Raw genomic sequence first — 23,346 nt, forward strand, 5'->3', positions numbered from 1 at the left:
CAGTTCCGCTTTCCTCTGCTCCACAAACGCTGTGTTCGCTTGGCTACGGCTGATGAATTGTGCTGATTTGTTACGAGAGAATAGTACTGCTGATTGACTGGTAGCTGGTGGTTGGTGCTGATTTAGTATGAGCGAAAAATACTATTAGCTGATTGGCTGACAAGCCAAACGAACATACGAAAATCTAATCTTTTCCCCTCTCATCGTCTTTTTAGATCCCAAATTTTTGCACCTAAAAACATTACCTTGAATGTTTGGACAAATGCATGGAGTACTAAATAATGTCTATTTATAAAAAAAAATTCACAGATGAACTGTAAATCGCGAGACGAATCTAATAAGACTACTTAATTCATGATTTGCAACATCCGCTAAATATGAATTAATTAGTCTCATTAGATTCGTATCGCGATTTAGAATCTATCCTGCAAAATAAATAAATAAATACATTTTATTTAGTACTCCGGAATAGTAAAATTCAGATTCTAAAAAATTTGGCAAAAAAAAAACTAAACAAGGCCACTGGGCAGAAAAGAAAAGAAGCGAAACCGCTGGGCAAAAAAAACCAGACAGAGAAAAGCGTGGCCTTTGCGGTTGGCTCAGTGCTCAGAGGTCCTCGTCAATTCGTCGTCGTCGTCGTCCCCGTCCCCTTCCTCCCTCCCTCCGCCGCACCAGTCCCTCCTCCGTTCCCACCATCCATCCCATCCCCTACCCGGTCAAAGAACCCGGAGGAAAAGTCGCGCCCCTTGAACCACCACCCATCCCGTCCAAATATTCCTTGCGATAAGAGGGTTGGTTCTGCGCTTGGCCAGGCCGGGGATTGCAATTCCAGCGCCGGCGTTGCCTGATTGGTCCTCCCAACTCCATTTCACTCCCCGCCGTCGCCTGCCTCGTTCAGAGATTTGTTGTTGCGCTCTTGACTGACCCGGGGAGTCAGTCGTTCGTCTGGGTTGGTGGTGACCGCCGCTGCTGGAGAGTGGAGTGGAGAGGTTGCCTTTCTTCTCTTGTTTTTGACCCGGCACCACCGCACCAGTTCAGGCGGCGGGCGGAAGTCGAAAACTGTCTGCTAAATCCTGGTGAAAATACCCGCCTTGCTTCCTGCACCTCGGTTTCGAGTTGTTGGGGAAAGTTGCTAGCTACTTTCCTCGCTCCGCTGGTGATGGAGTAGGCGGACCACAGCGCCGCAGCGCAGGTGTTCGACGGATTGCTCCCCAGGCCATGGCGGCGGGCGGGGCCGACTGGGAGGACCTGGTGCGCCGCATGTTCCCGCCGGGGACCACCATCCCGGAGCCGCCCGCCAACCTCGACTACTCCATCGCGCTCGAGTACGACGGCCCGCCGGTGTCCTACGAGCTCCCGCGGATCGACCCCGTCAACATCCCCGCCATCCCCACCGCCGAGCCGGTCTCCGGGCCCCTCGGGCTCGCCAACGCCAACGGCGCCGTGCCGGTGGCGCCGGTCCTCGGGCCTGCCCGTCGTGGCGCCAACCCGCCGCCGCCCCGGGTCGCTCAGCATGCGCAGCAGTCGGCGGCGGCGCGCGATGAGGACTACTCCGACGACTCCGACTCCCGCTCGGCGAGGAGCTTGCAGACTCGGCACAGGGCTGCTGCGAGGCCTGCTGCGCCGGAGGGGAGGCGGGCTCAGGTGGTCACCTTCGGGGTGGCCGAGGACAGCAAGTACGAGAGCAAGGAGTTGGACGAGGCGTCCGAGCAGTACGTCGCGGTGACGAGGACGGAGAGGAAGGGGAGGACCTGCCACCGGTGCGGGAAGAGCAAGGAGTCCTGCATCGTCTGCGACGCCAGGTACTGCAGCCACTGCCTGCTCAGGGCCATGGGGTCGATGCCGGAAGGACGCAAGTGCGTCACCTGCATAGGCCAGCCGATCGACGAGGCCAAGCGGTCCAAGCTGGGGAAGGGATCGAGGATACTGTCCCGGTTGCTCAGCCCCTTGGAGGTGAAGCAAATCCTCAAGGTCGAGAAGGAGTGCCAGGCGAACCAGCTCCGGTCTGAGCAGCTCATAGTGAATGGTTTCCCTCTTCACGACGAAGAGATGGCAGACTTGCTTAGTTGCCAACGGCCTCCTGGGAATCTCAAGCCTGGAAGATATTGGTATGACAAGGAGTCAGGATTGTGGGGAAAGGTAAAGTCTTGTCGGCACAACACACTGTTTCATTCATGCAACCTCCTCAGGTCCTCAGCTTGTGGTAACAGCAGTCTATTTCCGCTCATAGGAAGGTGAAAAGCCAGACAGGATGATTAGCACTAACCTGAACTTTAATGGAAAGCTTCAGCCTGACGCAAGTAATGGCACCGCTCAGGTCTTTATTAATGGACGGGAAATCACGAAGATTGAACTGAGAATTCTAAAGGTACCACCAATGCCTGCTAAGCCCTTGGTTTTGCCACATTATAAAATTGAGAAATGCTATTGATTATATATTGCTGTGTTGCTCCTCTAATTGGGATGACCTCAATATCTTAATCTTCTGTGCAGATTGCAAAAGTTCAGTGCCCCCGTGATACTCACTTTTGGGTTTACCATGATGGCGGCTATGAGGAAGAAGGGCAAAACAATATCAAAGGGAAAATATGGAAATCAGTATGTATCTTGGTCAAACATTCCTTTTTTGTTGTTTTTAAATCATCGCTCTTTCTAATATCAACATTTCTTGTCTTGTCGTTTCCTTATTTTTAATTTTGACAGCCTTTGACACGTTTGGCGTGCGCTTTGGTTTCGCTACCCGTGCCTCCTGTTAACTCTGATGAGCCAAAAGATGATAATCATTATTCATCAAGAAGTGTCCCTAATTACTTAGACCACAAAAGAGTTCAAAAGCTTCTTATTCTCGGATCACCAGGAGCTGGAACAAGCACCATATTTAAACAGGTCTGAACAATTTTCACATTTCATAAATCATAATGCTTTCAGTTTTGGTATACGATGGACTCCACCAAGTTTATCAACAGGACAACTATAATACTCGCCTTAAAATTTATTACTTAATTCGTTTTCTTATTTAGCCCCTTGTTTTGATAAGATAGAAATGCTTTGACCCTTTTGGAGTGTCGATTTGTGTGTTATGACCATCTGAACCTAGTTCTTCTGATATACGTTGATGTGTCTATTCTAGTTTATTCATCATAGGTATCTGTATTTAACCAATAATATGCATTGAAGTCTTTATGGGGCACCATACAAGTAGTTCATTCACTGGAGTAAACTTTAATGGCTGTCAACCTTATTATTGATGCTGTATACATTTGCATGATGTTTGTTTTCTGGAACAGGCTAAGTTCCTATACGGCTCTAGATTTGCTCATGAAGAACTTGAGAGTATCAAACTAATGATCCAAAGCAACATGTTCAAGTACCTGGGGATTCTGCTCGAGGGCCGTGAGCGCTTTGAGGAAGAGGCTTTGGCTGTATCAGATCACACAAGCTCAGAGGATGAAGATCCTCATCAAGGTACCAGGACAGCTGATACTTGTTCCACTATTTTTTCAGGAGCATATGCAGTGTGTTAAGTTGGTCTTTTTAATGCAGATGAAAATAAGCCTACTAGTTCAAATGCTTGCATTTACTCAATCAATGCAAAGCTGAAGAAGTTCTCTGACTGGCTTCTGGACATCATAGCAATGGGAGACCTAGATGCATTCTTCCCTGCAGCTACACGTGAATACGCTCCAGTTGTTGATGAGCTGTGGAAAGATCCAGCCATACAAGCGACATATAAAAGAAAGGATGAATTGCATTTTCTCCCTGATGCTGCTGAGTATTTCCTGAGCAGGGTATAAATTAATTAACGTTCTTAGATTATAATAAGGCAGTTAACTTTGTTGTTCAGAATATACATCAAATACTGAATTCCCCTTAGTTTAACGTGTTCACATCTTACATTTTGTTGGTTACGCTAGATCAGTTCACCAATTAGTTATATTTTCCTAGCTAGCCTAGAGTGTATCTGTCTTTTGAATTTTGAGAAAAAAAGGAACTGGTAGTCTGCAGGCAGTTAATCATGTAAAAGAGATTTTGTGTTTACAGATTTTGCCAGCTGTTATTCTTTTGCAAAGAATGGTCTTCAGCTCCACCATAACTAGATTAACTGCTACTTGTTTTGTGCTTACACTGTATTTGTATTTGACTACCTGAACTGAATCGTCCATTCTATGACCAAATCCGTGCAGGCTATTGAAGTATCAAGTAATGAATACGAGCCTTCAGAAAAAGATGTAATATATGCTGAAGGAGTAACACAAGGGAATGGACTGTCCTTTATTGATTTCACCCTGGATGACCGCAGCCCTATGTCAGAATCCTTTGGTGACAATCATGAGGCATACTCGCAACCAGTAAACAAGTAAGTCTATCTTCATGCTCATCTGCTGGTGAATTCTTTTCTGCAGTGAAACTAGTCCTGTTGTTTAATATGCTTATGTATGCTCTCAGATACCAGCTGATTAGAGTAAGCGCCAAGGGCATGAATGAGGGCTGCAAGTGGGTCGAAATGTTTGAGGATGTCCGCATGGTGATCTTCTCGGTAGCGCTCAGCGACTATGATCAGCTTGCAGCCCCTGGTAGTGTTGGCAGTAGGTCCCTCGTGAATAAGATGATTCAAAGCAGGGATTTGTTTGAGGCAACAATCAGGTACATCAGCTATTAGCATTTTCCAAATAATTCTGTAATTCCTCAATACCAGAATTTCAAGACATAGTTTGGATGAGGTTGGTGGTCATGTTCCAAATGGAAGTAACGATTTGGCAAGCTGCATGCTACATAAGCTGGTTTCCATCTAATATTGCATCGAGAGCACTGTTGCAGTTTTGTTTCCTCAGATCAGTTGAGCTCGGTTCCAGGACTAAATCAACTGATGATCTATGCACATTTGTGCAGGCAACCGTGCTTCCGCGACACACCTTTCGTCCTGGTGCTGAACAAGTACGACCTGTTTGAGGAGAAGATCGGGTGCTCGCCGCTGTCAGCGTGCGAATGGTTCGGCGACTTCTGCCCGCTCCGGACGCACCACAACAACCAGTCGCTGGCGCAGCAGGCGTTCTACTATGTGGCCATGAAGTTCAAGGATCTCTACGCGGCGAGCACTGGCCGGAAGCTCTTCGTGTGGCAGGCGCGTGCCCGCGACCGGCCCACCGTCGACGAGGCCTTCAGGTACATCCGGGAGGTGCTCCGGTGGGAGGACGAGCGCGACGGCGCCGGGTACTGCCCTGAGGAGTCCTTCTTCAGCACCACAGAGCTCAGCTCGTCCCGGCTTATCACTGCGGCAGAGTGACAGACGTAGCTGTGGTTAATTTGCAGGGAAATTTCACTAGTAACTGTATAGTGTTTGTGTAGTTTATGGTTTAACTTGCAGCTTGTGAAATTGGTGCTCTGTTCTTCGTATACCATTGTTGTTGCACTGCCATTTTGTACTACTAATTTTCTGAACAAATCAATCAAATATAGTGGGGGAGAAATCTTGTGTTGATGACCTTCAGAAATCAGAATGTGGCTGATTTGATGTTAGTGATGTTAGTGACGAATTTTTGAGAAAATTTGACACCATTAGATTCGTTGCACCTTGAAGTATTTTTAGGAATTTTTTGAAAATTTTTCATTTTTTGAATTCAAATTTGAATTTTGAATTTGGGCCGGTTTGATACCGGCCCAAACCGGACCGGTTGCCACCGGTTTTGTAAACCCTGGTCGTGAGTGGCTGACTGGTGGGCCCCCAAAGGAGTTACCTGGAGATAGGAGGAAAAGAAAATATCTAACCTACCTTATCTCGTCTTCCTTTCCCGCGTCCATGGCGATGGCTGCTGCTGCTCCTCACGCTCCAATGGCCGCAGCGGCCGCCTCGGCCAACGTACCCATCACCTGCTCATCCTCCTCTTATGAAGACGACGAAGGTGCCACCTCCTCCTGGTCGCTCTCCTCCCCGCACCGCCGGCCGTACCGGCGCCTCCTCCACGACGAGGCGCAGCGGCTCCGGCGCGCGCGCCGGAGCCAGGGCCCGGGCGCCGACACGCCGCGGTGGGTGCGCCGCACCACCGACCAAATGTCCCGGTACGTCGAGGACGACCGCGCCGGCCACGTCTACGGCCGCCACGTGGACGCCGCCGTCCGCGCGGTGCGCGCCACGGCGTCGCGCCCCTCCGCGGACATGCGCCTGGTCATGGCGTCGTTCGTGACCAAGCTCACCTTCCGCGAGATGTGCGTCGTCCTCCGCGAGCAGCGCGGCTGGCGCCAGGCGCGCGACTTCTTCGCCTGGATGAAGCTTCAGGTGAATCACTTCAGAATTCTCGGCAAATTTGTCTAGTATCCAACTGATTTGTGTCCCTGGCCATCTGACATGAGGTTGTTGATCCAAGCAGATGTGCTACGAGCCAAGTGTGGTTGCCTACACCATTCTGCTGCGGTTGTATGGCCGGGTGGGGAAGATCAAGCTTGCCGAAGAGACATTTCTTGAGATGCTCGAGGTTGGCTGTGAGCCTGATGCAGTGGCATGTGGAACCCTCTTGTGCGCATACGCCAGGTGGGGGCGGCACAAGGACATGATGCTCTTCTACTCTGCCGTGCGCAGGCGTGACATAGTTCCCCCAATTTCAGTTTACAATTACATGATCTCATCTCTGCAGAAGCAGAAGCTGCACTGCAAAGTTATCCAAGTGTGGAAGCAGATGCTGGAGGCTGGCGTTTTGCCAACTCAGTTCACATATACAGTTGTCATCAGCTCCTATGTCAAGGAAGATCTCTTGGAGGAGGCCATGGGTATTTTTGGTGAGATGAGGCGGTATAGATTTGTTCCGGAGGAGGCGACTTATAGCCTTCTGATCAGCTTGAGCTCCAAGCATGGTGAAGGAGAACAGGCGTTGCGGCTTTTTGAAGAGATGAGAGCTCAGGGGATTGTCCCCAGCAACTACACATGTGCATCTCTCTTGGCACTGTATTATAAGAATGAGGACTACTCAAAGGCACTTGCCCTTTTTTCTGAGATGGAAAATAACAAGATTGTTCCTGATGAAGTTATCTATGGGATTCTTATTAGGATATACGGTAAGCTTGGGCTTTATGAGGACGCACAGCACACATATTCGGAAATTGAGAAGGCGGATCTTTTGAGCGATGAGCAGACTTATGTGGCAATGGCTCAAGTTCACATGAATGTTGGACATTACAATAGAGCACTGGAGGTGTTAGAATCTATGAGGACGAGGAATGTGAAGCCTTCGCACTTTTCTTACAGTGCTCTTCTCCGATGCTATGTTGTAAAGGAAGACATGGCCGCAGCAGAAGATAGCTTCACAGCTCTCTCCAAATATGGCCTTCCTGACGTGTTTTGCTGTAATGATCTGCTCAGGTTGTATATCAGACTGGGCCATCTAGAAAAGGCCAGGGCTCTAGTACTGAAGATGAGACAAGATGATTTCCAGCTTGATGATGACCTTTATATGACAGTGATGGAACTTTATTGCAAAAGCAGTATGATTGACGACTCAGAGAAATTATTCAAAGAGATTCAGAGAAGTGGAAAACCCATGAAAATTCCAACAATGCTTTCGCTTATAGAGATGTATGCTAGAAACAGAACCAGGGGTAGTCAGAAAGAACAGAGCCTGTCAAAGGCGATAGACGAAACTGATAGTTCAGCAGCTGGCAGGGCATTGAAATTCTTGTTGGGCATGCCCGGGGGCATGTCCAGCGTGTCCCAATTGATAAGCAAATTGGCCAGGGAAGGTGAGCAAGCTATGAACCACACTGAATACGGCCCACTCACCTAAACAACTGACCATAACAATCTCTGACTGTTGTCTATACATGTATTCTATTGCAGGGAGTACAGATGAGGCAAAATTCATTTATGACCAGCTAACTGAAATGGGAATCAAGCCTGATGATTCTGCAATAGCTACTTTGATTGTCCAATATGGTCAGGCAAAGCAGTTAGAAGCAAAAGAACTGTATGAATCAGCATCGGCATCATTTCCAGGAGTAGCACATGTGTACGATGCCATGGTTGATGCATTCTGTAAATGTGGCAAAACTGAGGATGCATATCATCTTTTCATGGAAATGGCTGTTCAAGGCAATAATAGAGATCCTGTGACTGTTAGTATTCTTGTCACTCACCTGACTAAGCATGGTAAAATTTTTCTATCCTGTACTTGTTATATCGCTTTATTCAGCTCCTCCTGCTATATAACTCATTCTTGTTAAATGGCCATGGTTACTCCCAGGGAAATTTCAAGAGGTTGAAAACATTGTACATAGCTGTTTCCACGATGAAGTTCAGCTAGACACTGTCTTGTACAATACTTTTATCAAGTCAATGCTTGAATCAGGTCTGGTTAACATATTCTCCTATTCATCAGATAGACAAGCAAAATTTCTGGTTGTGCCATAGCTAACTGCTTCAGTTTTAGTTTCCAAGCAGGTAAACTGCATTCAGCCGTCAGCATATATGATCGCATGATATCCGCTGGCATTTCTCGGTCCATGCAGACATTCAATATAATGATAAGGTAGATAAGTGTTGAGAAAAATACCCCAGGAAAATGGGACTCCAATGTGCACAATTGCTTATTTTTTCTGAATTTTTCGTTGGTAGCACCATATCGTCACTCATTTTCTTCAGTCCTTCCATTCAGTGTTTATGGGAAAGGAGGAAAGCTGGACAAGGCTGTTGAAATGTTCCACACTGCACAGGAGCTAGGCTTGCCAATTGATGAAAAGATATACACAAACATGCTTAACTTATATGGAAAAGCCAGTCAGGTTCTTATGCGCTGTAAAGAAATCAATTATAAGCCTATGAATTTCTTTTGTTCACTACTTCAGTTTCCTTCAATCCAGTCTTAAGCCTATGAATTTTCATATTTTCAGGTAGGCATCAGGAGGCATCTTTACTGTTCAAAAGAATGAAGGAAGATGGTATCAAGCCTGGAAAGGTATTCTTTTATTGAGAGTCACTTATGAAATTGCCTCCAGGAAACAAGGAATGCTATAGTTCTGCGATGATCATCAAAACAAACATGGCTAATATGGACCGAACTTGCAATGTGCAGATCAGCTTCAATTCCATGATCAACGCCTATGCCACTTCTGGACTGCACGGTGAGGCGAAGAATATATTCCAGGAGATGCAGGACAGCGGTCATGCTCCCGACTCTCTCTCCTATCTCGCACTGATCAAAGCATACACAGAGGGTAAATGCTACACGGAAGCAGAGGAAGCCATCCAGATGATGCTGAACAGTAACATAACCCCATCCTGCCCTCACTTCAACCACTTGATTTCCACCTTTCTGAAGGAAGGCCGCATCAGTGATGCCCAGAGGATCTACAACCGAATGAAGGAGATAGGTGTGGCTCCTGATCTGGCCTGCTGCAGGACCATGATGAGGGCATATTTGGAGCATGGTCTCATTGAAGAGGGTATCTCACTCTTTGAGACGACGTGTGGATCTCTGAAACCTGACAGCTTCATGTTGAGCGCTGCATTTCATCTGTATGAGCATGCAGGCAGGGAGTCTGAAGCCGGGAATGTCCTGGATGCAATTAGCATAAATGGTACCGCTTTCCTGAGGAATCTGAAGGTTGGATCAAAGCTTAGATCAACCGGAAGGACTTAAACTGTAAATGTATACCTAAAAGACCGTACATATATGGCTGAAAGCCAGAATAGCCCCCTCCTTTAGAAGAACACAAGACTGAATGGTCTTTTTGGGAATCAAACTTGCCAGCCACAAATTGAATTGAAGAACGGAAACAAAATGAACTCCTGGAGATTCAAAGCTCCCTTGTACAAATAATATGAGGAATCTAACAACAAAAGTTTGCATCTTGACAGCCTAAATCAGTAAAACGAACGGGATCAAGTGGGAGGTTCAGGTGACATATCATCCTCTCGTTACATTGCTCTATCAATTTCAGCCAATCAGGTTTGTGCTTCTTGGGATTGCTGGGACATAATACTTTTCGATACAACCCAGCGCTGATGGATTGGTGATAAATTGTTTCAGTTTCCTCTAATTCTCAATTACTTGGCACGAAGTACTGTAGCATAGCATGATGTCCAGCTGAAGAAACAATGCAAACATTAGGTCTTGCGTGGTGGCAAGGCAGGTTTGGTTCAAGCTTTTCGCGCCTTTGAACCTGAGTGATTCCATCCCACGGCAACGGGAGCGTAGCTTTGCTGAGTGGTGGCGCAAGGTGTTGAAGAAAGTAAAAAAAAGAATGCAAGAAGGGGGTGAATTCCCTAATAATAATTTTGGGGGCTTGGACAATTTGGAAGCATAGGAACGCATGTGTGTTTGAGGGGATTGCTCCCTCGGTTGATTCCATTATGCAGGATCTCAAAGATGAGCATAACTTTGGTGTCTGGCCGGCGCTAAGAAGCTGCAAGGCCTAGGCCTAACTGGTGTTATTTAGACTGCTAGGTCAAGTTTTGGTCATGTTACTTTTGTTTCCTAACTCGTTTTTGTTAGGATGGCCGATCTCTCATATTTGGTTCCTGTATGAGGGTAGGAAGTTGTATGGGGACCTTTTTCTCTCTCTTATGCAATGAAGTGCAGCTCTCCTGTGTTTTCTATAAAAAAAAAACATTAGGTCGAGAGTATAGTAATATATAACGAGGCAGGAAGGGCAAACAGAGTTGGTTGGATCACCAATGCGGTGTGTGTGATTTTGAAAGGTGTAGGCGTGTATCTAATGAGCAGTGATAGTTAGGAGCATAAAAGGAGTGAAGAAAATGCGATTCAAAACTAGATTAGCCAGTCAAATGGAATTAACCTCTCTGAATGAGAAGCATGTCCGGTTGACATATTAATCAAATAATACTTCAAGAAATTGTTCATTTTAGTATGCAGAGAATTGTTTCGCATTTCCAGTACCTTTCAGCAAGCTTGTGGGATGTTCTCGAATTCCAACAAATATTTTTAAATACCTACTTGTCAGTCTGAACAAGCTGATCTTTCATAGAACTGATTGGGACTATAGAAAAAAAGAAGACAAAAAAAAAACAAGGATCTTGTCATGAAAGAACGGCTGGTATCCAGCAGTATGCCATGGAAATACCTATCCAGATTGAAAATCTACAAAACAAGGGAGTCTGAACTCTACTGCTGAGATGTTCTGGATGCTGTCAGTGTAAATGGCACCTCTTTAATGACGAACATGAAGGTTGGAACGAAATTAAAAGCTTAGATCAAGCTGAAGGACTAACTTTACTGTGCATATGTCCCCTCAAAGGGAAAAAAAATATTGGATTCATCAATTGGCGATTATCACCAAAAGCAATGATGATGCAAATGCGTCCAGTGTTACTGCCCTTTAAACTGCAGAGTACTGTCTCAATCCAAAACCTATAAGCCAGTGTTTGGATGTAGATATTGAAGCATAGAATTCGGAATTGGCATTTTTGGTATCCAATATCTGTTGTTTGGATAATTCTAAAATTGAGCAGAAGAACCCAAACTGTTCAAATAGCTGCTTATCTAGTAGTGAATGAAAGTAATCTTGAGAGAAACGCGAAAATAGCAATGAAACTAGAAGCAAAGAATGAAATTAATATATTATTCGAAGAAAAACACACAGCACACACATGAATAATCTTTGTCCAGTGTGCCAAGTCAAGGCATCTCCCGGTACATTGATTATTTGGTCTGTATGGGCTACGCATGGCTTGGGCTTGGAGATGAGTTGTTGCACAAGGGACACTTGGCTAGGCACGCGGCCTTGGTGCGAAAGCACGGGGCGTTCGGATGAAGGGGCTCGCAGTAGAAGCAGTCGACGGAGCCGCCGCCATGTACGAGGTCGCAGGTGGTCCTGTGCAGAACACCAGGTCGCAGGCCTGCTTGCTGCCCTCATCTGATGCCGCCGTTGTGTTATTGGTAGAGCTTCCGGCAGCCGGCAGATCATCAGTTGGTGACAGATAATAATGACGAGTTGCTGCAATGTACACAGGCCGGGTTAGTTGCCATGTAGTATATATCCCATACATAACAGGCTCTCAAACTCCCGATCTCTCCTTCGGCCCAAAGAAAGTAGCCCATCTCCCTCCATCCCCCACCCGACAGCCCACACAGGCCCATCGGCGCCGGTCGACAGGCCTCTTGGTCTTGGCCCACCCGACGGCCTGAGTGCCCGGCGTCCTCTCCCTCCACGCTCCTATATATATATTTTGGAAGTTTTTTTTTCTTCTCCACCTTACTGTTTGAAATCTGTGGGTAGAAGAACATAAACGGACGAGATTAAAACGGGAGAGAGAGCGCTGGTTCACCGTGCAGTATTTGTGGAGTGAACAGTCAGCATAAGGTTGGCTTCGGTGGATGATTGGTTGGATGGGATTTCTTTGGATTTGAAACTTGGGCTTCATTTTTTCTTCAAACTGTAAATGTGTTTTCGATGCCGTTTGAACATGATGCAATTTCGAATTTATACAACGCAACAAAATCCAATATGGACGTTTTTAATGTTTTTTGAAAGATCAACATTTCAAATGTATTGCTTCGACATTTTGAATTTATATATTCAACAAATTAGATGCATGCTTCAGCATTTTCATATAAGATGAGATGTTCAACTAGTTCATTAGGATTATTGAACTAAGTTTGAATAGAAACGTTGGCTATATTAGGATTAAAGCCCTGCTTGTTTTGCTTGCGCTACTCGCGCTATAAAAAAAAATCTTGCATGTATGAAGTACTAAACGAAGTTTATTTGTAAAATCTTTTCACATATGGGTACAACTTTGCGCGACGAATCTAATGACGATAATCAATCCACGGATTGGCTATAGTAATGCTACAATAACCATCATTTAATCGTGCGGTCAAATGCCTCATTAGATTCGTCTCGCGAAGTAGGGCAGTGATTATGAAATTAGTTTTGCTAACTACTTTCATTTAATACATGTAATTAATGGTCAAATTTTGCGCTACTTTCTAGCGCAAACAAATAAAACATCGCAAAAAATGACAAAAAAAAAAGAAAAGGAAGTAGCAGTGGACCACACATTGGCGGTGGTCTTGTCCTGGTGCGTGATGCAGTGCTTGGCATTCGGTCGGATTTTGGTGGATGGGCCGCGACGGGCTGTGCGTTTCCGGCGATTCCTATCGCACGGAAGAGAAGATGCGATGCATAGGAGCCTGCCCTGCCCCTCCCCAATCCAAACGCTAGGCCTAGGCGGCGGCGCGGCTAGGCCACCAGCGGGCTGCGGCGTGAGTGCGAGGCCGGCGGCGAGGGCCCGCTCAGCACGAGGCACGACCGCGCCACCCGCTGCGGGCGGACGGCGGCCAGGCAGCCAGACCTGAGCAGCGCCGGGCGGCAGGCCGCAGCCCGCAGCTCGCAGCTCGCAGGCGCGGCTCCATCGCTCCTCCAGGTGCCAGCGACCAGCGGCGAGCGCCCTGAGCGCAAGGGACAACCGAGACCTTAACCATCAAGGTGAGCTGAGGACTAAGAAATTTGTCCATATTTTGTGAAAGCTGTCATTGCAATTTAGTACGAAATTTGTGGAAAAAAAAATCACAGAGATGCAGTGAGAAAAATATTTTGAAACTTGAGTGATTGTAATTTTGCAGGACTCAACCATAAGGAGGAGGAAGAGTGGCAGTGCCACTACTGATTTGAGATCTTTCTTGGAAAGTTGCCTTGTAATTTGTAAGCATCCTTATCAATATCGTTTTCTGTTTTATGATTTTATCCTCATTTTAATTCAGATGTTCCCACTTTGATATGTTGATCATTTAGTACAACTATTATCTATAAGTTGAACAATTTCAAGTTCTGAACAATTTATGTTGTCGGTGCGTAATTATGTTATATCAATCTATACTTTAGGCTGTCAAAAAAAAATCTTTTACACCTGTTGAAACTTCGAATACCCACATCCAAAATCCTAGGCTCTGCCCCTGCATGGCACGTTGGTCGGAGTGGAGGACTACCGTGGTGTTGGGAGCTACGCATTGGCAGCTAGATCCACTCGGAGATGGATGGATTCTCCACTGCACTGCTACTGCCCCTCAGTATCGCACCGCTGTGATTACCGTCTGGGGCAGGAGCGAAGGCCTCAGTTTGGGTGTTTGGCCATGGCTGGCGGGGTGCCCATTGCTCCAAGGCCCTGGTGCTTTGGCCCAGCTTGCCTGTACTTAGCCATAGCTAATATTCAGTTCTGCCAAAGTCAGAGGTAGAATGAGCAGCCATATCCTGAAAAGCACAGGTCAATGTGCAAAGATATACAACACCATCTGAAATTCACTGGAATGCCTTTACTTGAGTTTTAGTTCAGTTCATGACACATGAGAACTTTCTTTCATATTATGTAACTAATTGAGATTATTGTTTTTTGTAATTGCAGGATGCCCGAGCAAGTGGGTCATGTCTGAATGCTTGATGAGGCTAGCAGGCTAGTAGCCTCAAAAAAGAACTTGAGGTGCCCAAAACCGCGACTCCCAAAGCCCTAGGAGCCTCAATTCCTCCCTACCATGGCCATTGCCCCCTACATACTCCGCCTCTCCCCACCGCGGCTCGAAACTCCTCCCCTCCCCCAGCTCCTTCCTCGCCTCCGCCGCAGCGGGTCTGCCAAAGTAGCTGCTGTTGGCACCAGCTGGGCTCCTGCTGCCGGCGAATCCAGTGATGGTGTCAGCGGTTGGTGGGTCCCCGAGCACGAGAAGCCAGTGGGACAGGGGCAGAGAAAGACTGGTAAACTAGTTTCTGGACAAGCAGATGGTGAAGTATTCCTCCTTCGAGCGGATCTTCTGTTCTAACCGCGGGGATTGTTGTGGATTTGTAGGGTTTGGGATAGCTGTCCCTGTCGGGCTGGGAGCTTCTGCGGCGATCGCCTTGGCCGGGCTGGCGTGGCAGTCCCCGTCATCCAGGAACTGTGAGTTGATACCATTCGTGGCCTCCACTGCTGATTCCCTTATTTGCGTCCATGTGATCCTGAAATTTCAGCTTAATGTTGTTGCTCTTGCTCATATGCTTCATCTCTAGATTTTCTGAAGTATGCAATACTTTTGCTTGCATTGTGTTGTTTGTCTAACTAAGTACCGGAACTGATGACATTTGATATTACCCAACCCTCTTGCAATGCCAGAATCCATGTTCTATATCTGAAGCAGCTTGAGCTCTGTACATCTCTCATGGTATAATCCTCTTCCTGCTGAATCCTTGTACTGAAAAATATGTTTACAAGTGTGTAAGGGAATCACTAGTTAGATTTTGTAGTGGGATACATCTATGACAGAGTAAGAAACATCCGCAGCAGCTGATTCCAATTATCAAGAGGATATGTGAACAGACTCATGTAAATTATATTATAAGACTATCCACCAGGGTTCATATTCCTAGGACAACTTTGGTCATCAGCGTATCTGGTTTATTTAAGCACACTTGTGTGAATTACATTCAAACGCCCATTCCTTCTCTGAAATTCTCAACTAGGTTGATTCAGGACTCCGCAGATTTCAGTGTGCGTGTTAAGAAATGTAGGATGTGCATATAGGTGTTAGTGGTGCTGTTCATGGCTCCCAAATGGGAAAAATATCAATAGGATATAAAACACAAATACTGTAACTGCCGTTAGATCATTATGTTGGCAAACTCAGCTGGGAAAATAGTCTGAAGGTGATGACTTGTATAAGACAATATACTATATAGATGAAGATGATGAGATGAGATGAGAGGCTGCATTGATTTTTTGTTCATTGCTTAATGTCAATGGCCATCACGTTAGATATTCATGAGGGTCCCCTAGCAGATAGCAACTAATAGAGGTTAGATTGGCGGGAACTAGAGGTAACAAACTGAAAACAGTTTGTGCAGATTTCCACCTTGCTGGTGGCCGCAAGGCCTTTTGGTTTCATGTAGGCACAGCGGAGGACTGCTGGCCCATTCTGCAGATACATGCATATTCCTGGCCATAACAAAAAAGCATTGAAAAATTACTCAAATTTGTTTTAGCTACTCATACATGCTACTCTCTTTGGCTTTATTGTTGTTCGTAATGTAATGATGGTCTGGTTCTCCTTTTAGTTCTTTTAGGGGCTGTTTGGATCTCAAAATCTATCAAAACTTAATTTGGGTGACAACCTAAACACTTTGTTAGGAAATCATGGGTAAAATTGGACTACCAAAAACTGGTTTAGCTATGTGAAATTGAAATGGATAGCCATTTTTGACAGAGTTTTGAATGCCAGCTTTGGTTGAACAATGTTCACTAACTGCGATCTGAAACAAATAACGAACATGAAATCTGTGTTGATAAATCTAACATAATGCACTCGCTTGATAAAAACTGTTTTTCTTTTTGTAGATTCAGTTTATGCTAAATTAGATTGTTGCCATCTGATTATGGTGGTAGTTTTTTTCTTTCTTGTGAATTTACAGTTTTAGAATGCTCTGTTTCTGTGTCGAAGATGTTGAGTTCTATTTGGAAACACAATTGCCAACTTTTGTGTAAAAAGAACAAAATGAATGGTGGGATCATGCTGATTTTCAGGTTTACAGCAACTCGTAGTTGCTCCATTGCATTATGTTCAAGAGAAATTGTCACCAGAGTCAGCAGAGACACCCAATGAGGATACAAGTGACAGAGAACCTGATGGAGTTTTCAGCACAACACCAGATGAGAAGGCTGAAGCAGTTATTGATGATTCAATGCCAAATAATACATCTGTTCGCAGCCATTTTTTATTTACAGCTCCTATAGATCCTGTACATGAGGAGGCTTTCTCTATATTGAAGAAGCTACAGGTACTTAAAAATTTTGAGTTATGGCCAACCATGATTTAGCTTTGTAGATCTCAACCTTAAGTGGTATTCTATATTTGGAAGCATTTCAATATGACTTGTTTTGCTCATAAGCCGCTACTCTCTTACATTTTATATTTCTTAAAAGCTTACCAGTCACTACTGTGGAAACTGTCTTTTTGTTATCTTTTGAATTGATATTATGTTTGATGTGGAAAATATTTCTTCCCTGTGTCCTTGGATTTTCTACTTCTAACCATTCATCCTTTTTTTTGTATGACCATTCAGTTTCTTAGACCATTTGTGTGGAATTTCTCACTCGTGATTGCATAAAAGTCAACTAACATAATTGCTTAAAAGTTGTTTGGACACACAATGCATGGGTGTTTAAATATCTTAGAAGTGGTATATGCTTATTACTATATATGCTTGTTTCATTGGTTGTGCTGTTTCCTGTATGTTACGTATGATGTAAGTTCATGATGTAAGTTCTGCCTGTTGACTTATTATACAATTTTCTTCTAGAAGACCTTTTCGTTAGTTAAGTTGTTCTAATTATGTTTAGCTCATATACTGTGCCTTCACAGATAATTGAGAAAGATGTTAGCCCCAGTGATTTTTGTACTCGGAGGGAATTTGCAAGATGGTTCGTTAAGTTGTACTCAAAGTTTGAGAGGTAATGAGGCAAGACCAATGTTATACAGTCGTCTCATCGAATCTAGTCGCCATGGCACCGATAAGGCGACTAGTCGCGACTAGCCGTCGATTAGGTCGATTAGTCGACCCTAGTCGTCGCTATAGTCGTCCTATATATTCCAGGACATATATGTACATGTATATATACTTATATACTATATAGCAATCAGGAACACCACAATGATAGTCAGTTTGGTGACACTTACTTGTGAGATTTGATGTTTGAACTGTCCAGAACTCCATATTCTTGTCCCACACTCCATATCCTTGCTGTTCTGCTGCTGAAACTGTAATTACAAAGAGAAAAACTGAAGTCAGTAGCTGAAATTAAATGTGTAACAGCATTACAGCAAGTGAGCAAGTAATTCAAAATTTTAAAAGAACCAAACATTACACCTGTCTTTGCCGCTGTGCATCGAAATCTGCAGAGCAATGAGCCAAGCAGAGCAAGAGCAATGAGCCAAGAGCATAGCAAGAGCAATGAGCCAAGAGCAGAGCAGAGCAAGAAAACTTACCATCGGAGGAGGAGCTCATCTTCAGACGCCGCCACGCCGCCGAGCGGCAGCCAGGCGACGTGACGCAGGCGGTCAGGCGACGGCGTGATGCGAGCTGGCGGCCGCGTGACCCGGGCGGCGTGACACAGGCGGTCGGGCGGCGGCGTGATGCGAGTGGCGGCGGCGGCATGACGCAGGTGACGGCGGCGGCGTGACGCAAGCGGCTCGACTCGAGCAGTCGAGCGGAGGTTTGTGCCTGCGTGGTGCACAGAAGTGGCTTCTATATAGTTAACCCTAATGGGCCAAATTGAGCCCAGTATAGGCGGCGGGCTGGACATCTTTTGGCCGGCAACCTGATCGACCAAGCAGCAAGTCGGACGACTAATCTCGATTAGGCGACGATTAGTTGGACGATCAGACATCTGATCGACAAAAGCTAGTCGCTCCACTTATCGAAGCCAGCAGAGCGATAAGGTCGACTAATCGTGACTAATCGCGATTAGTCGGACGATTGTATAACATTGGGCAAGACAGTATTAAAAAAAATCTATAAACCTGCATGGCATTTGATTATTAGCTTCTTGATGATACATTTTTGCAATTTGTAGGACAAGGATGCAAAGAATTGTTCCTAATAAATTAACTTCTGGCTCAATCCAAAGTGCCTTTGATGATGTAAATGTTGATGACCCTGATTTCTTGTATATCCAATGTAAGTGCTACTGTTTATTGTATGGCATAATGTCAAGAAAATTATTTTTGTCCTAGGAACAAGCTTCACTATTTAGTCATTCCACACTGCATTTGCCAGTTTAACATGTAGCGTCGCTTTTACGAACTTATGTATTTCTTTTCCCTTAGCACTAGCCTCCATTGGAGTTCAGCACTGACACTGTAAAAATCTATTTTTCTGCATCGCTGATGGAAAGCTTTAGGAGAATCTGGTATTGTACCGAGTAAGATATCAAACTCCTTGGAAACTTCGACAGGTGGTTTTCCTAGTTGTCAGGGAAATTCTTTATTCCTACCTGAGAGGTAGAAGCCTAACATATGTAAAATGATGGTTTTCACTGTTTTCTTATGGTTGTAATGTTATTCTCATTTCTATGTTTGTTGTTGTGGTTGTAGTTATCTCTCTCGTTTTGATCTTGTTAACTGGAAATTGCTTGTGGAACATCCACGTGCATTGGAAATAGACCAAAAGGTACACGTATGTTTATCTTGTTATTTTTGTGCTGCAGTTTCAGTTAGATGTTTTTTTTTGGTGAATCCTGACTCTGGTTACTGTCCAGATGCTGAATCAAAATGTTCGCATTTTGCATATTCCTGATTGCCCAGATGTGTCTCCATCCATGCTCATAGAGCTGATGGCTGGTGAGAACAACATCATCAGCAAAGTTTTCGGTATGTTCTGTTAATATTCTTTATGGTCTCTTCAGTGGCTTGCAAGACCTTTAGTTTGTTTAGGAGTGGTTTTCTGCAACTTACTTGCCAAAGACCATTTTTTGCATTTTGATTGATCACAATGGTGATTGGGAACAACTTGTTTTGGCATCTGTTGGTGGTGATTTTGAGTTATGTTTCAATTTGTTCACATGTGGAATGGAAATATAAGCTTCTCTGTTCGTGTTATTTCCTTAAACATTACATTTCATCTCGCTAACTGATTGAATTGTAGTACTGAGAACCTTTTTTAATATTTACCATTTTATATCGCATTAGGTTTTCCGTCTATGTTTAGGTGTTTTTGGACATGTATATGAACTTTCCTATTACTAGATTTGTTGCTCATACTGTGTTCTGTACTTCTGTCAACTTATGACTCTGATTTACAATCTACATCAATTGATATTTGGGAAGATCAGCTATTCCCTGTTTCAGTGTGCTCTACTAATTTCCTTTACGATCATGGGATATAATAGGAAATACAAGACGCCTTCAACCACTCAAACCTGTAACAAAAGCACAAGCAGCTGCTGCACTGACCAGTGGTAGAATGGAGGAGGCAATTCGGGATGAGTTAAACAGATTAGAAGCAGAAAACCAAGCCCATCTTTCTGCCATAGCTGAAATAATGGAAGAATTAATTAGTAAAGGAGATATACAACAACAATGGGAGGAGAAGATGAAAAAGGAGCAACAACGAGCTTTCGAAGTTGACAAGGATCTTCAACATGTGTTGCATGAGCTTGCAATTGAGAAAACAGGCAGAGAAAGAGAAGTAGAAGACTTGTTGAAAGAAAAAGCAGCTTTAGAGTGCCAGAATCAGGAACTCATAAATCTAAGGTCAGAAATTGATGGCATGTATGATACACTGGCAACCGAGAATGCAAAGGTCATGGCTGATCAGCAGAATTTGGAAAACCTATTGTCAGATGTAACCAGCAAGCATCAAGCTGTCAATGAAGCTAAATCACACTTTGAAGCTGAAAAGGAAGCCCTTACAATGCTAAGGTTTGTCTTCTATACGACCTGTCCTTTTTTGATTATCACATGTTTCAGCATATTTACACTTGTGATGTGCTTATATGTTTCAAACACTCGGGAAACATGCTTGACTGGGTTGCGAACTTGCGACTTCCTTAGAATCAGCTTTTTATTGCTGCGTTGAGATGCCATTAGGTTGGAAAAGCCAAGCTTATAGCTTATTTGCCTGATCAATGGTTATACTGCCAATGAATGTATCTGTGATTTTTAGAAATTCCCCAATTCTTATTCTTAGGATTCTAATTTTAATTCAAAATTCAATAATAGATAAGCAGGTATGCAAAATCTGAAACGAAAACTATAGATATGCTATTTGGATATGTACTTTAGTATTTGAAGCCTACAATTTGAATCCTGGTATTTATAATTCATAACTTGACAATTTGTTTTCACGATTTCAGGTATTCTAAATTCAGTTTTCGAAAACTTGAAATAGAATACAAACCTTTGGTACATATTTCAATATCAAAATTAAGTCCAATTCAGATGGTAAAAGTTAATCAAACATGCCTAACTTTATGCAGCTGAATCCATTCATCTACATGTGATACTAAAGGATATAAGGGTTGCATGATGCACTTTCAATGCGGAAAATAATACCCCTAGCACCAACACCAGTATTCTTGAAGGATTGCTCAACATGATCAGTGACCTTCAGTGCCATTGATTTTATCTAATATGTGGTCTCACTTATGTGTACCAACTATATAACATTTATTTAGCCTTGGTAGCATGGAGCATTTAAGTTCAAACTAACATAACTGGCACTCTTGGTTCTCTTGTGGTAAAAGGAAACTGATACTGATTGTGTCAGGACTTGGGTAGAGGAGGAAGGAGCAAAAGTTCATGAACAAGCTGAGACACTCAAAAAAGCTGTACGAAGATGGCGAGTCCCAGTAGATTCACCCCTGCAAGCTAACTAGGCATTGCATCGTTTAAGACCTGCTCAAAATTTTTGGAGCTCTTTGGTTTCAGCGCATCTGCTGTCTGATCTGAATGATTATCAGTGGTGCTGAATGGTTGACGACTCTTGTTCTCCGAAATCCTCATTTTCCATTGGTGCTTCCTACTGACTTCTGTAATTCGAGGGCACTGAGTTTCGTGTGGACCTGGTTCTTTTTATCTTTCCGCTGGCAAATGTAGATATTTTGTTGCCTTGATGTTGTGGTGATGCTTTCTCAAGTCTCAGTTGGATCATGAATTCAATGTTGCATTGTGTGCATACCTTGGTCCCACTCTGTTCCGACTTAAACATTTCGGGCTACAATTCTTCATGTCGGCGACGGCTTATCTTGCCACCACACGTTGCTAAAGTCGCGTTGCCTGCTTGATCGCGGCTACCTGCAAACGAAGCCGTGATTGTTCATATCGGGTGGAAATACTTAGCTTACATCCGTATTGAAACAAAGATTGCCATTGCATTGGATGGGATCTTCTAGTGAAGTCGTGTTTGTACCTTGGATTCAGTTGCCAGTGTTTATTACGTGTGTTTTTGCTGTATAACTCTGTTTTTTCAGTCTTTTTTTTAGCTCTGGTTTTTTCATGTATAACTCTGGTTCTTCACTCCTTTTTTCATCTCTGGTTTCTCTTTTGATATACCATGCAGATCACGGGGGTCACTCATTTATCCCAGTGAAGCAAGTAGCATCTAATACCCCTAATGTGGACCAGTGGCAAGTAGCAATAGAGGACCAAATGCAGACACAAGTTTTAGAAAGCTACCATAAGGCCACCGGAAGCAAATGAACATTCAATTGAAGATCCTTGATCTTAAAAAAAAAACTCATGTCAAAGAAACAGAGCATTCTTATTCAAACAGTGTTGGCTGGCTGGTTGGATAGGAGATGTGTTATTCTAGAATCTAAATGCTGCTTTCGCCAAGAAATGCAGGAGTTGAAACAGTGGTGGCTGACTCTGACTGGTTGGACATGAATATGTTATCCTAGAGCCTAAATGCTGCTTTCAGTAGAATAGCTCTAATATTCATTGCTAATGAAATTGCGTAAATTGAGTGAAAAAGAACAATTATCATAGCTCTACGACCACCAATTGAAAACACTCAAACAGAAGAGCATTCATGGACTCCATAAAGAGACAGGAGACAGAAACCAAAACTGTTTAGGTGAAATCAGTAAACAGACAGTATGTACGATTCTGAAATACATAACCCATGAGCAGTGATATTAACTGTCTAAGCAACAGGGTATGCGTGATTCTAAAATATGTAACTCGTGAACAGTGATATTTACTGTCTAAGCAAGGGGACCATGAATCCATCCGGGCCTCCATCGACAGCTGCGGTGCTGTTGGCGCAAGCAATTAGCGGCATGTCAGATTCAGCTTAGAAACTCACTCAATCAAAAGGATGTTGTCGGATGCCACAATTAGGGACACCCTAATTGGAGTACTAAAACCACTTTCGAAAACACAAACACATGTTAAGGCAATTGGGCCCACAAAGGCCCCCGGCCTCCTTCCAAATCTGGAAGAGAGGAAAGGACCCAAAGAAGCCCAGCATGTGGCCCATTCGCACCCCTCTCAGGCCCACCGAACAATCTCCGCCCCGCTCGAGGGTAGCGAATCTACCCTCGGGCGGGTCACTCATCTCCGCCTCGCTCGAGGGCTCCCCTCGGACCCTCGACCGCGCAATCGCATTTCCGCCTCGCTCGAGGACAGCGGACCTGCCCTCGAGCGGGTGGCCAATCTCCGCCTCGCTCGAGGCCATCTCTCGGCACAAGGGACAAGTGGCCCCGTCGCCCAACCGACCGCCGTACAAAGGCATTAAAGGCCAGCTACTCCGCCACGGCTCAAAGGACGGGCGGCGTCAGACTGCCACTCCCGCAGTGGATGTGACCGGCGTCCCGTCCACTGACCCCGGTCACCGCTCTGCCACCCCAGCCGCTATAGCAGCACTGTGGAGCATTCAACG

The 23,346-nt window shown here is 44.7% G+C and overlaps 3 protein-coding genes across 5 annotated transcripts; all 3 read left to right on the forward strand.

Moving 5' to 3' along the window:
* The first annotated feature begins 595 nt into the window (after positions 1 to 595).
* On the forward strand, positions 596 to 5,488 carry LOC120669774 (extra-large guanine nucleotide-binding protein 3-like). Its single transcript, XM_039949619.1, has 9 exons — positions 596 to 2,139; positions 2,231 to 2,368; positions 2,494 to 2,598; positions 2,704 to 2,886; positions 3,288 to 3,465; positions 3,544 to 3,788; positions 4,185 to 4,357; positions 4,447 to 4,644; positions 4,891 to 5,488. Exons 1-9 carry the CDS (start codon positions 1,219 to 1,221, stop codon positions 5,282 to 5,284), a joined length of 2,535 nt encoding a protein of 844 aa, XP_039805553.1. The 5' UTR covers positions 596 to 1,218; the 3' UTR covers positions 5,285 to 5,488.
* Positions 5,489 to 5,763: 275 nt separating this feature from the next.
* Positions 5,764 to 9,836, forward strand: LOC120669861 (pentatricopeptide repeat-containing protein At5g27270-like). Of its 2 annotated transcripts, none has more exons than XM_039949732.1 (8): positions 5,764 to 6,274; positions 6,366 to 7,728; positions 7,826 to 8,134; positions 8,229 to 8,333; positions 8,426 to 8,513; positions 8,640 to 8,761; positions 8,875 to 8,939; positions 9,057 to 9,836. In XM_039949732.1, exons 1-8 carry the CDS (start codon positions 5,798 to 5,800, stop codon positions 9,621 to 9,623), a joined length of 3,096 nt encoding a protein of 1,031 aa, XP_039805666.1. In that variant the 5' UTR covers positions 5,764 to 5,797; the 3' UTR covers positions 9,624 to 9,836. The 2 variants fall into 2 exon arrangements, with proteins under 2 accessions (XP_039805666.1, XP_039805667.1); XM_039949733.1 differs by having other exon boundaries at positions 5,766 to 6,274; positions 8,640 to 8,766.
* Positions 9,837 to 13,033: 3,197 nt separating this feature from the next.
* On the forward strand, positions 13,034 to 22,382 carry LOC120669611. 2 transcript variants are annotated; one of them, XM_039949406.1, is made up of 12 exons: positions 13,034 to 13,434; positions 13,572 to 13,650; positions 14,348 to 14,691; positions 14,783 to 14,872; positions 16,490 to 16,743; positions 17,328 to 17,416; positions 18,539 to 18,642; positions 18,860 to 18,965; positions 19,059 to 19,134; positions 19,223 to 19,334; positions 19,853 to 20,384; positions 21,232 to 21,652. In XM_039949406.1, exons 3-12 carry the CDS (start codon positions 14,475 to 14,477, stop codon positions 21,338 to 21,340), a joined length of 1,689 nt encoding a protein of 562 aa, XP_039805340.1. In that variant the 5' UTR covers positions 13,034 to 13,434; positions 13,572 to 13,650; positions 14,348 to 14,474; the 3' UTR covers positions 21,341 to 21,652. The 2 variants fall into 2 exon arrangements, with proteins under 2 accessions (XP_039805340.1, XP_039805341.1); XM_039949407.1 differs by lacking the exon at positions 21,232 to 21,652 and adding an exon at positions 22,024 to 22,382 and having other exon boundaries at positions 13,049 to 13,434.
* Positions 22,383 to 23,346: the final 964 nt, after the last annotated feature.

This window comes from Panicum virgatum, chromosome 4N, assembly GCF_016808335.1.
Source record: "Panicum virgatum strain AP13 chromosome 4N, P.virgatum_v5, whole genome shotgun sequence".
In the NCBI taxonomy this organism is placed as follows: Eukaryota; Viridiplantae; Streptophyta; class Magnoliopsida; order Poales; family Poaceae; genus Panicum; species Panicum virgatum.

Bases quoted from the DNA above. Each gene is read 5' to 3' on its own strand.
- LOC120669774 (XM_039949619.1), top strand. From the start codon at position 1,219: ATGGCGGCGGGCGGGGCCGACTGGGAGGACCTGGTGCGCCGCATGTTC. The intron at 3,789-4,184 runs GTATAAATTAAT...AAATCCGTGCAG, and splicing joins CTGAGTATTTCCTGAGCAGG to GCTATTGAAGTATCAAGTAA. The intron at 4,358-4,446 runs GTAAGTCTATCT...GTATGCTCTCAG, and splicing joins TACTCGCAACCAGTAAACAA to ATACCAGCTGATTAGAGTAA.
- LOC120669861 (XM_039949732.1), top strand. From the start codon at position 5,798: ATGGCGATGGCTGCTGCTGCTCCTCACGCTCCAATGGCCGCAGCGGCC. The intron at 6,275-6,365 runs GTGAATCACTTC...TGATCCAAGCAG, and splicing joins TCGCCTGGATGAAGCTTCAG to ATGTGCTACGAGCCAAGTGT. The intron at 8,940-9,056 runs GTATTCTTTTAT...TGCAATGTGCAG, and splicing joins ATGGTATCAAGCCTGGAAAG to ATCAGCTTCAATTCCATGAT.
- LOC120669611 (XM_039949406.1), top strand. From the start codon at position 14,475: ATGGCCATTGCCCCCTACATACTCCGCCTCTCCCCACCGCGGCTCGAA. The intron at 14,692-14,782 runs GTAAACTAGTTT...GTGGATTTGTAG, and splicing joins ACAGGGGCAGAGAAAGACTG to GGTTTGGGATAGCTGTCCCT. The intron at 16,744-17,327 runs GTACTTAAAAAT...GTGCCTTCACAG, and splicing joins CTATATTGAAGAAGCTACAG to ATAATTGAGAAAGATGTTAG.